This window comes from Macrobrachium rosenbergii, chromosome 2 (genome assembly GCF_040412425.1).
Source record: "Macrobrachium rosenbergii isolate ZJJX-2024 chromosome 2, ASM4041242v1, whole genome shotgun sequence".
NCBI classification, from domain to species: Eukaryota; Metazoa; Arthropoda; class Malacostraca; order Decapoda; family Palaemonidae; genus Macrobrachium; species Macrobrachium rosenbergii.
This window is the reverse complement of record NC_089742.1, coordinates 20620819-20632971: the sequence shown is the minus strand read 5'-3', so window position 1 is coordinate 20632971 and position 12153 is coordinate 20620819. Positions and strand designations below refer to the sequence as shown.

The following is a 12153-nucleotide window of genomic DNA, read 5'->3' as shown; positions in this document are numbered from 1 at the left end:
TTGCTATTATATGATAACATTACCTATCTGTTAAAGGTACGTTTAATATTATATAATATGAAAAATATGCTTTAAACAAGAGGCTCATCTCATAAATTTTGACATAATTTTTATCATTGAAAGGTGTTTAACAATAAGCCATCCTAAACTATGCCTTTTGAGAATCGTCGAAGTACAAAAGAAAAATGAACATTTCATTCCTACGTGGACCTTAATATAAAGACACAACAGCAGCAGGTTTCCTTAGTCTCTCGCATAGCTAACTGGGAGAAGACCACGACGAACTGCTACAAAATTCAATTCATAGTGAAGAGCTATTTCCCTATAAAAAAAATCTCTGGGAGAGAAATAATAAAAAAAAAATAATAAGACGTTAGGCATAGAAACGGAAAAAAGGACTGAACAAAAGAAAAAAAATAGCCACGCCATTGCTCTTGCTCCGTATGGTCAGTTAATTATGTAAATAACCCTCTTAAAACCATATACACGAACTGAGACAGGCAGACTAATTTTCGCGGACCCCATTGAAGTATCAGAAAGAGACAAAATGATCTTCCGAACAATTACCGTCCTTTGTACATTTGCAATGTTACTGTTTGTTATCAGTGGCACTGGAGAAGGATACGCGATAGACGAGGAAAAATTAGATGAGACCTGGGATGAAATCAAGAAATCACCTACGTCTTCTCGGACAGGGAGATGTGAGTATTTCAGACCTTCGAGCACTAAGTCTTTCATTCGGACGTGTTATTTATATGTAAGAAAAATATTTTGTAATAAATTAAATGGACCATATTTGACCGTGAATGAAGTTGGATATGTTGCGGTGGAGGAGGATTCTGCTGGTAGTTGAACACTTTAGTTATTCAAAAGAAGTCGGTTGAAATCAGTCCCATTCAGTGTGAAAGGTTTATTATTATTTTTTATTAGTAAACTTCAATCGTTCATCAACTTTTGACCATCAAACCAATTACTCACAATCAATTTCTCAAAAAAAAAAAAAAAATCTACTTTGTCAATTAAAGATTCACCAAATGGGTTACTCGTAGATACTGCGGAGTTTATTATTATTATTATTTGGAATGGTCAATAATTAAATTCTGTATACCGACAGTGTCATTTTAATAAAATTTAACTGATCATATGTATATTTTTATGTCATTTTACGATTAACATTGCAAAAGGAGAAATTAACTTTGTTCCTTATTTTCAGATATTTGTCCACCTCCGTACAGCCTGATTGCAGGCTTGTGTCTGTATTCCCCCACGTATGATATGACTACTTACTGCAACTGGAAGTCGGCCCGGCAACATTGCTTATCTTACGATGGAGATTTGGCTTCCTTTAGGCATCTCAAGAACTTGGTCCTGGTTATGGGCCACATGAGAGCGGTAAGGACAATCAGTTTTTTGGACAGCCTGTTTTGTTACTCACTATGAGGGATTAAGGATAACAATGCTCATTTATATTTAACATTTATAATCATCATTGATAGTAACAGTAGTTGTAGTAGTAATGGTAGTGATCACAAAAATCTCCATTCTAATATCCACGGAACTGTTAGCCCTACAATCACAAGAAATAGAGCCCTCCTCTAAACTTATATTTTCGAAGGCCACAGGAACACAATAGGTATCACTATTTTCTTAAAGATATTTAATACAGAATATTCTGCACTTCGTTGTACAGTCATACGCATAATCAGTAAGATCAATAACAATACCACATATCTGAACTCTGAGCGTAGAGCCGTTATTGTAATTATAACCAAAAATAATAATCACATTACATTGCTGAAGCTGTTACGGTGACTCCAGACTCTTGTTATAATCATCCATTCGTGTCGGGAGACTGTCCTATACACAGTCTTTTTTTTTATTACAATAATCTGCGCAATCGATTATTATCAACTGGGAAAGACTAAGAATTTTAAATCAAATTAGCTGGAACAAAGCCATTGACCTATTTCAAACAAAGGACAGTCCCATCTGTCCTTTCTTTGTTGATGTTTGTTTTTTCCATTTATTCGTGTGCTTCGGAATTATTATGTACCCTTATCTTTTATATCATTCGCCGAAGAATTTAAACTTATCAGTGGTAAAATTCATTTTACTCTCAAATAATGCAATTGTTGTGCTAAAACATCGAAGTAAATGACAATGACAGTTTTAAAAGTGTGTTATTAATAATATTTCTTATACAAAGAAAGACGAAAAGTAGCCAAAAACTACTGATTCATCCCATTACATTCTTTCAAGGGCATACCTTTCAGTATATGAGTAAGTTCTGAAAACAGGAAAGCGAAGAAAAATAACTCATAAAAAGCGAAGAGATGTGTAATTCAGGACAGTTTTGTCAGCAATGCATTGCCTCCTTCCGATTAATATTTAATATTTAAAATCCATTAACCATAATCGGTATTTTTTACGACACAAAATGTGTTTCTTCCGTTTTGAAAATATGGTAGCGTTTCTTATTTACATATGTACTATAATGGATCAAAAACATAACAGAACCTCTATTTCAAAAGATGTGTCCTCAAAGACAATTAAAGGGTATTTCCTTCTACCTATGGCCCATAACCCTTTTCTAGGCTCTCCCCTGTCTTTAGGTATATTTTATTTGTATGCTAAACCAATGGAACTTCCGAAGGGAGGAATGTCTAGGTTGTACCACTTGCTGCTACTCTTACAGTTTGATAATGAGCAGCATTTTACTCCACTATATTCTAGTTCAATGTTATTAGAACCGAATATCACGATAAACTACTCAACCTCAGACCTTCAAGAGCGTCACAACTTTCGCTTTTCCCACAGACCCAGAGGCATGAACGTTGGGTGGGCGCATGGAGATCCAACTCTTCAGTAGAATTCGAGTGGCTGGACGGTGGAAGCCTTCCCGATACCATCTCGTCACTCTGGGATTACAACGTGTCCCCAAATTTCGACTGCGTCTCCTTCGTGGGAGGAAGAAATTTCCCCAAATTGAAAAATTTTGACTGTGACCAAGTTAGCAGATGCTCCATGTGGTGTCAGTTTAAATAATATGGCTTTTATTAAATAATCTTTCTGAAGAATAAGCTGCTGAAAGTATGTCTTGGATTTTATTGTCCAATCTAGGGCTATGGACCCATAACCCTAGTAAAGGGTTATGGTCCATAGGTAGAAGGAAATACCCTTTAATTGTCTTTGAGTACACGTCTTTTAAAACAGAGGTTCTGTTATGCTTTGGATCCATTATAGTACATATGTAAATAAGAAGCAAAATTATTTTATAATCTTGCTATAATTTCCGTCGCGAATGAAGGTGCGTTCAGATAAAGATTCTTCAATCTGTATATGCCTTTGCTTACACCTTTTGAGAAATGTGTATAGTATTCTACTTTAGACATTTCTTCATTGCCAAATTTTTGTCATTCTACTATGGGATTTGAAGTCTGAAATTAATATTTTTCCCGCTTATTATTATAATTTTTGTAACAGTAGTCCTTGAGGTGTTAGTATGTATTTTCTTATCTTCAATATAATATGCCAACGTGAGATGAACCTTAGTAATCGTGAGATAACGATATTACATACTATATTACATAAAAGAGAAGCTTATTTTTTTCATATAAGAAACCAAACATTATCATAATGAGTATGGGAGTATGATCAGAATCTATTTTCAATGGAAGCTAATTATAACGTTATGTAATTAAACATGTTCTTAGTCTAAACAAGCTTATTTAACTCATAGCAGAATTAGACTAACTATAACCACTCCCGGGATAAAAAAAAAATCTTCAAATAAAAATAGATATCTAAATGAATCAGATATGCTCAACTTTTCTTTGTACTTTTACGAAAATTTTTAGAACTCCATAGAAAAATATGGTCTTCCGCTAAATAAGCTATGTGATAATGAAAATTTATGTCAGATTCATTATCGTCCAGTATATTCGATGATTTATTATCGTAACGAACTTTAGTTTTATGTCTATCACCTAACAAACACATACTGGCATTGATTTCCTTTTTTATCGTATATATAAAAATATTCAATTATATATAAAACAATCTTTTTAGCTATAACCAGTCGTAACAAACTAATGACAAAAGATACAGCCGTGAAACTCAGTTTTTCTGAAAGCTCGTATTCTGGAGGGGTGCCTTTCGGGCTTTGTTTTTGGAAATAATGAATTTTAAGGGTAGAGTGGGCCATTCAAATTAGCCCCCAAAATTCAAATTTCCTGATGCTCAGGTACGGACTGCTCACAACATCAGAAGAGACACCATTTTCTTAATGCTTGTGAATAGCAAGTGGTGTTAAGAGAAGCTGGCTGACTTACTCTCATTATCTCTCTATCTTCTATCTATATAATATTAAAACTTTGAAATGTTTGTTTGTTTGTTTGCACTCTGGAGCACACGATCAAGTGTTGATTTAGCTGTCCTCCTCCTCCCTTTACCTCTTCCCGTCCGCTCCCTTTCCATCTTCCACCCCCATTCCCCTTCTTTCCCCTCCCTCCTCCCTCCCCTCCTCTCCCCCATTCCTCCCCTCCCTCCGAACACAAGATCAAGTGCTAATTTAGCTGTTTTGCCCCTCCCCTTCCCTCTTCCATCCCCTTCCCTCCCTCCTCCTCCCCTTCCCTCTCCCTTCCATTCCCTCTCCTCCCTTTCCTCAAGAAATTTGTTAAAAACGGATTGCATAAGTTTTAGCAAACAGAAAACTTTACCATTAGTCAGGGCATGTATAAATTATACCCTTTATTCGTTTACATTGTTTCACAACAATACAAATTCAGAGAAAGGCTTTAAATGACCTGTCACCAAATCGTTGAGTAGTTCTCTCTTTGATCTTTTTTGAACTGTTAATTCTTGACCATTTGTTTATGATCTAAACAACATAATATTAAATTTGACAAATGTTCTTTTGTACTTATTCTGTTTAAGGTGTTTGATTCTCTTTTCTCCTGTTAGGACTATATTGACACACACACAAACACACACACACACACACACACACACACACACACACATTGTATATATTTGTTAACATATATATATATATATATATATATGTATATATTATTTATATAATAAATATATATTATATATTTTTTGTGTTTTTTCTATTGCTGTACTTTTGATAATTTTAAGTTTAATCATAATTTCATAGTAAAGCCCACGCCATTATAAATAACCGATTTGGTATCATTATCGTACTAAAACATAAATAGACCGAAACGGGTGTTATCAGTCATTGTCTGGAAGTGACGCGTTTGGTATGATTACGCTTATGAAGACAAACTGTTAACGATGTTAGTTTGGTCGTTATTAAGATAAATGATTTTCAAGGTCATATCATTTACTCTCAACAGGACCACGAAGGGTCGTCACTGACGCTATGCTTATAAACAGCAACTTGTTCCACTAAGCTTTACCACTCTCAGTGAGAATGCTTTGCCAAGCCAAATTGAAATGTATTTTATCCATCAAGTGTTAGTAATTATTTGAAAACTACCCATAAAGCCTACATATTGAATCATTGTTACAGGTAGTTTAACATTTCTTTAAATACTCAATATATATCCAGTACTAAATTTAAATATTCCACTGCCGTAAAGATATCGTAAAACTTTGAAACCAGGCGATATTCTGCAGAAAATTATCTGACGACATGGTAATCCTTGACTATAAAATCATGGTTCTTCCGCGAGCCCACTAATATTGGAGAGACCTCAGAACGTAAAACATTTCTGTAAGTAGAGTAGATTTTAAAATCAAGTGAGAATTAATGTATATTTTGATAAAGAGTGAGAATTTATGTGTATTCTGAAGTCAATTTGAATTCATGTATATTTTCAACTCAAGGGGGAATCTATGCATATTCTAAACTTAAGTGATATCCCATGTATAATTCAAAATAAAGAGAGAATTCATGTATAATGAATACTCAAGGGAGAATTCATGTATATTCCAAACATAATTGAAAATTCATGTATAATTCAAATTCAAGAGAAAATTCACGTGTTTTGAACTTAAGTGAGTATTCGTTAAAGTAAAAGTAATATTTGCACAGACATCCACTGGATGCTAAATTCTGAAAAACCTAAATAGAAGTCGATAGCTTGATAACCATTTTTAAAGGAGACTCTGGCGGTTAAGAGGATCGACTAACTATGAAGATCCTTTTCTTTTCTCAGGGAAATAAATGATGTCTCACAAAGTGTCGATCTCAGTTTTCCTCCTAATTCTGCTATGCTGTGATGCCAAAGAGGACTTAAAGTTAGTGTTTGCAAGAATATTCAAGACTGGCTTTTTAGGTAATACCTCAACGGATTCTCCAGAAACCAGCAATTTCGCCTCCGAACCGGGCAATCAGATGTGAGTATAATGTGTGGTATAGTGCAAGTGAACATATCTAGTTATTGCAGAATGAATAAATGGTCAATATAAGTTTTGAAATGGTGCTCACTGAATGATATACTATCCCAAGTTCATGTTAGATATTTAGGACTGGTTGCACTGGAATGTCTGGCGATTGCAAACTGACATGAAAATCGAGGAAAAAGAAACCATGGAAATATAAAGAACGGGGACAGTGTGAACAACTTCTATTGATATTTAATTCTTTAAGAGATTGGTGTTTCAGAAATAGACAAACAGAGACGCAAACAAAGTAATTTTTCAAGATTCTTAGATAAATGGGTAGATAAAGTACTTTTTAGGGAATCGTTAGTTTAGTTTTTCATAGCATTTATGATTTTTAACTGTCTTTTAGGTAATTGAAAACTTCAAATGAAGTCAAAGTATTGTTAGTAATTGCAAAAATGATTATATCATGAATAGAAAAGCTATTTTCTTATTACATGTGACGAGAGTTTTGCGTTTTTCCTCGAAGTAAGAAGAGACTTTTCATATGAAGTATTAAACGTCAGAGGCCGAGAAAGAAATTCATAGCGATAACTTATAATTTTGCTTCTTTATGAATAACAGTATACTTCAAATTGTACCCGTTACATATATCTTACTTACCTCCAAGATGTATTGATAACGATTCCAGGTCTAATTCCAGCAGAGAAAGCGGTGATTTAGCCGGTAACGTAATCTATATTCTATATTGTGAAAAATGTATTGGTTTTCGTAAAAAACTATTACGAATAAGAATATGAATAAGTAGAGCCCACAAAATGAAGCGAATGTAATCTGTTATCATGCAAGTATTGGTTCTTGATTTTCCTTTCAGATCTATGCTGCTAAATACCGTTAATCCTATATTTAAAGAAAACAACGAAGAGATATGCCCGAAATTTCATATATATGGTCCGCATTCTGATTAGCTGACCAGGGTTTTGTTTCCCACTACCGGACATCGTGGGAATTTCTTGCATCATTTTTTTGGAAAATGGATGTTAAGGCTTTGTAGTGACAATAAAACCATGAGCGTATGTTAAAAAAAAAAGAAGAATTCGTAAGAAAATTAATATAGGCATTTATGGCTATTACAAATCTTCTTCGTTTAACGTGCTTTTTCCCATTTTCATATGTAAATTAACACGATACCTTCTTTGAAGGACTTTGATTTGGCGTTGGGGTAGGCCGTAGCCTCGATCGGCTGTAAAAATGTCTTAACATCCTTCCAGATTTCCTGCTTTTATGGATGTGTATTGTGCCAAAGCGTTGAGCTCCCTTTCCATATATATATGGGGGAAAATATAAGATATATTATATATATATATAGGTCCATAATCATATATATTATATATATATATAAAAAATATATATATTCTATTATGATAAATATATATACCGATATATATATTCTATATATATTATATATATATATATACATATATATATATATATATATATAATTATATATGTATATATATAAATAAATATATATATATATATATTTTAACTATATATATATATATATATATATATATATATAATATATATATATATATATATATATATATATATATATATATATATATATATATATATATTGTCTGTGTGTGTGTGTGTGTGTGTATACATACACATACAAAAATAATCAACACACAATCACGTGTGGAACAGAAGAAATAAATTTCTGGCTCATATCAGGATCGAACCCAGGTCTCTCAATTGAAAGGGATGAGATAGGCTTCCTTTTTCAGAAAAGTCACTTTCACTGGTCTAGGAACCAATTTCTACAGGTAATGTTTCTACAATTTCAATATGAATTTCATATCTAATTTAATTCACAGGGCTCTTATGCACACCTCTAGTTGGGCCGCCTTTCATGACGAAATCACGTTCCTAACCAACTATTTTAAGAATAGCTGTTTCTCACTTGTTATATTCCATAGATCCCTCAATAAGTTGCTCAGTCTAAAGATGAATGATCTCCCTACAGTTCATACGGTCCCCAAATTACGTTTTTATGAAAAATTCCCCTTCCTACATGATAATAAATTCAGGAGAAAGTGTATTAGCCTATTTAGTAAGGAATTACCAGCGTTGAATCTGAAGCTAATCAAGAAGAGCCCACGGACTTGGATCCTCATTCCATTTTAAGGGTACTGTGAGTCCTCTGTTTGCATCTAATGTGATCTATAAGTATACCTGTCCCAGATGTAGTCTGGGCACATATTGGAAGCACCAGGAGACTACTAAAAGTTAGAATTTGCTCTCGTCAGGGGGTTAGCTCCAGAACTGTAAGCAAATTATCGAGCCCGGATCAATCTAAATATAAGAAATTTTGCTAAAATTTGTAAGACTCATACAGACGCCAACGACTATAAAATCGAGGGAAAGGTGCGAAGTGAGGAGGAACTAACCACTTTTGAATCCATAGTGATCAAACTGACCAACACTCAACCAATCATCGTCAACAAAGCTGTTTATTGCTTTTTTTTAATTTTTTTAACTCCTTGTGTCTTTTTCATTTATGTTGTCTTTTACTTCAGTCTAGCCTTCAATGCAATATGGGTAGGTGTTCTTTGTCACTTTGCTGATATACATCTTCCCCCTTTTGTTCTTTTTTACTCTCCCTTCTGCCTAAGACACAAATAAGGTGAGAAATAAATTTTGTATATACCTTTCACATTATATAAACAAGTATTTATTGTTTTTAACTGATTTTTCAGCCTTGAAAATGCAACGAGTGATGTGAAACGTCGGCACTTGAATAAATATATTCAATTAGAACTCCTTTTCATGAACTCGTGATCATAATATATATATATATATATATATATATATATATATATATATATATATATATATATATATATATATATATATATATATATATATATATATATATATATATGTGTGTGTGTGTGTGTGTGTGTGTGTGTGTGTGTGTGTGTATCTATCTGAGCTTTTACTTCAGATTTTTCTTCTTGAATTTGGAAAAAAATTATGAACCGCTGCAGTAGTTAAACAAGGATATAAATACACACACACACATACACACACACACACACACACACACACACACACACACACACACACACATATATATATATATATATATATATATATATATATATATATATATATATATATATATATATATATATATATATATATATATATATATATATATATATATATATATATATATATATATATATATATATATATATATATATATATATATATATATATATATATATATATATATATATATATATATATATATATATATATATATATATATATATATATATATATATATATATATATATATATATATATATATATATATATATATATATATATATATATATATATATATATATATATATATATATATATATATATATATATATATATATATATATATATATTATATATATATATATATATATATATATATATATATATATATATATATATATATATATATATATATATATATATATATATATATATATATATTCGTATTTGTATGTTATATAGGTATACATATGTAAATAGGAAAACTAATTTGTAGTGCCTTTTCTTCCCTGGTTTGTTTCAGCAGAGGGAGTTAATGAATATCAGTGTTTTAGTGAGGCTATTTGAACATAATATATTTTCCGTATATGGCTACGAAATTTATTAAGCAAATTATGCTAAATGTTTTACTTTTGCAGATAGCTGTCCATCGTCTTACGAACGCATCGCCTCACATTGTCTTCATGTGAAATGCTTCGTTTATGGTAGTCAGGGCTGGGAAATGGCTCGACAGTATTGCAAGGCTCTAGATGGAGATCTGGCGTGGTTTGAGGATGAAGATCTGCCCCTAATCATTGGTTATTTGAATGTGGTAAGATAAGCGATATTAAAAGGGTTATACGTTAAGCTAATAGGAATTCACCATCAATATAGCTTTAATCATGAAACTATAGTATAATGCAACTTCGTTCAGGACTGTCTTAGTTTTGTGAGTATAAAAGTTTTAAATTTATATACTGAATTTTTTTCTAGAAAATTAATAACTTTTAATATTGATGTTCAGACTATGCATAAAATCGCTAGTTAAAATTTCATGAATATATGCACAATTGTATGTGAAGTCTTTGCAACTACACAAACAAAAACCCAAACATACACACTTGATACGTACACACACATATATATATATATATATATATATATATATATATATATATATATATATATATATATATATATATATATATATATATATATATACAGTATATATATATATATATATATATATATATGTATATATATATGTATATATATATATATATATATATATATATATATATATATATATATATATATATATATATATATATATATATATATATATATATATATATATATATATATATATATATATGTCATATATTCATATAATCACTCCCCTAATCATGACTTTTTATCAAACAGCACAGGGGAAGGATATGAAAGTTGGTTGTATCACATTGCCGGTATCCGCTTTATTGCTATCTGAGCCATCTTCAGAGGACTGATACAAAATTATATAAATTCAACATATATAAGCTAGATGGACACTGTACACGAACATACAAATGACTGGAAAAAAAAGTATTTGCACCTGACAGGTTGTTGTAGGAGGAGTCCTACCCTCATTAGTGATAGGTCAAATCTTATAAATGCTCTGGGAGCCCCGTTTCCTTTTCCTCGTCTTTCAAGAACCTTTCTTCAAATCAAACTCTTCGCATATTTCTTGTGAGATTAAGGGATCAATCTTGCACATGCCATGACTAATATTTTTGTTCTTGCAGAGACTTCCTTTTATATAATGAGAATCAATGATGTTTCTTTCATGTGGATTTTTAGAATAAACTATCTGTTTTGCTCCTTTCCCGTTGAGTGCATATTTGTTGTCATTAACCACCTTTTTTATGCCGTTCAGTTTTTTTTACAGTGGTTATCTAGTTTGGCCTGTTTAAAAGATTTCATAAGACTTACATCGAACTTTACAAACACATCCTTTAGTGCTGTTGATGGGTACTTTATACATTCATGTTTCACTGTTCGATTGGTTTTAAATACTAAATTAAATCCAAAATTATCAAGTACATGGCAATATCTTTGAAATTAATGTCATATAACAATACCAAAAGGTTTCTTGTATTACAAGTTTTTTTTCCTTTGTTAACATAATATGTTTTTTTTTTCAATTTTGAGGTCTTGTCTCAGAAAGAGGCGCGATATTTCAATTTCTTGCGTATATTCCTAGTCATATCTATTTCATCATCAATGCAGTCGGGGTTACGTACAAGTAATACTCTTATTAACATGGCTATGAAAATAATTTCTTAACTTTATTGCTGTGACAAATAATCACAGTGTGTGTGCAGAAAACACAACAATATTACTTCCCGTGTTCAGTTTTATTCTGGTCACAACAGTAATGGTAACTATGGTAGTTAAGATATTAGTAATGAATTTTACAGAAATTTCCTTAATTTAACTTCTATCAATTGCTATTTGTTATCCTTTGAAACATATAATCTTTGAGAAATGTTTAATAACGTTCTGTGAAAATGATAAAAGAAATTTTTGAGTGAATGCCGTAACTAGAAAAGACCTAAATTAAAGAAAAAAAAAAATGATTTTTAATATCCCTGACGAAATGTGTCATATCGTAGTTAGGCACAATGGCTACAAAATGATGATTTAACTTTTTTT

At 31.4% G+C, this 12153-nt stretch overlaps 1 protein-coding gene and 1 long non-coding RNA gene across 4 annotated transcripts in view; both read left to right on the top strand.

The window, feature by feature from the left end:
- The first annotated feature begins 245 nt into the window (after window positions 1–245).
- LOC136843923 (uncharacterized) lies at window positions 246–3336 on the top strand. 2 transcript variants are annotated; one of them, XM_067112880.1, is made up of 3 exons: window positions 246–701; window positions 1214–1392; window positions 2818–3336. In XM_067112880.1, exons 1-3 carry the CDS (start codon window positions 548–550, stop codon window positions 3043–3045), a joined length of 561 nt encoding a protein of 186 aa, XP_066968981.1. In that variant the 5' UTR covers window positions 246–547; the 3' UTR covers window positions 3046–3336. The 2 variants fall into 2 exon arrangements, with proteins under 2 accessions (XP_066968981.1, XP_066968973.1); XM_067112872.1 differs by having other exon boundaries at window positions 2734–3336.
- Window positions 3337–5393: 2057 nt separating this feature from the next.
- The window catches only part of LOC136843920 (uncharacterized), a 7104-nt gene continuing 344 nt past the window's right edge, over window positions 5394–12153 (top strand). The window contains exons 1-3 of one of the 2 annotated variants that reach the window (XR_010854727.1): window positions 5394–5539; window positions 6189–6369; window positions 10119–10291. This is a non-coding gene — a long non-coding RNA (uncharacterized lncRNA). Of the gene's footprint in view, window positions 5744–6188; window positions 6370–10118; window positions 10292–12153 lie in introns of both variants that reach the window. The other variant, XR_010854726.1, reaches the window with a different exon arrangement.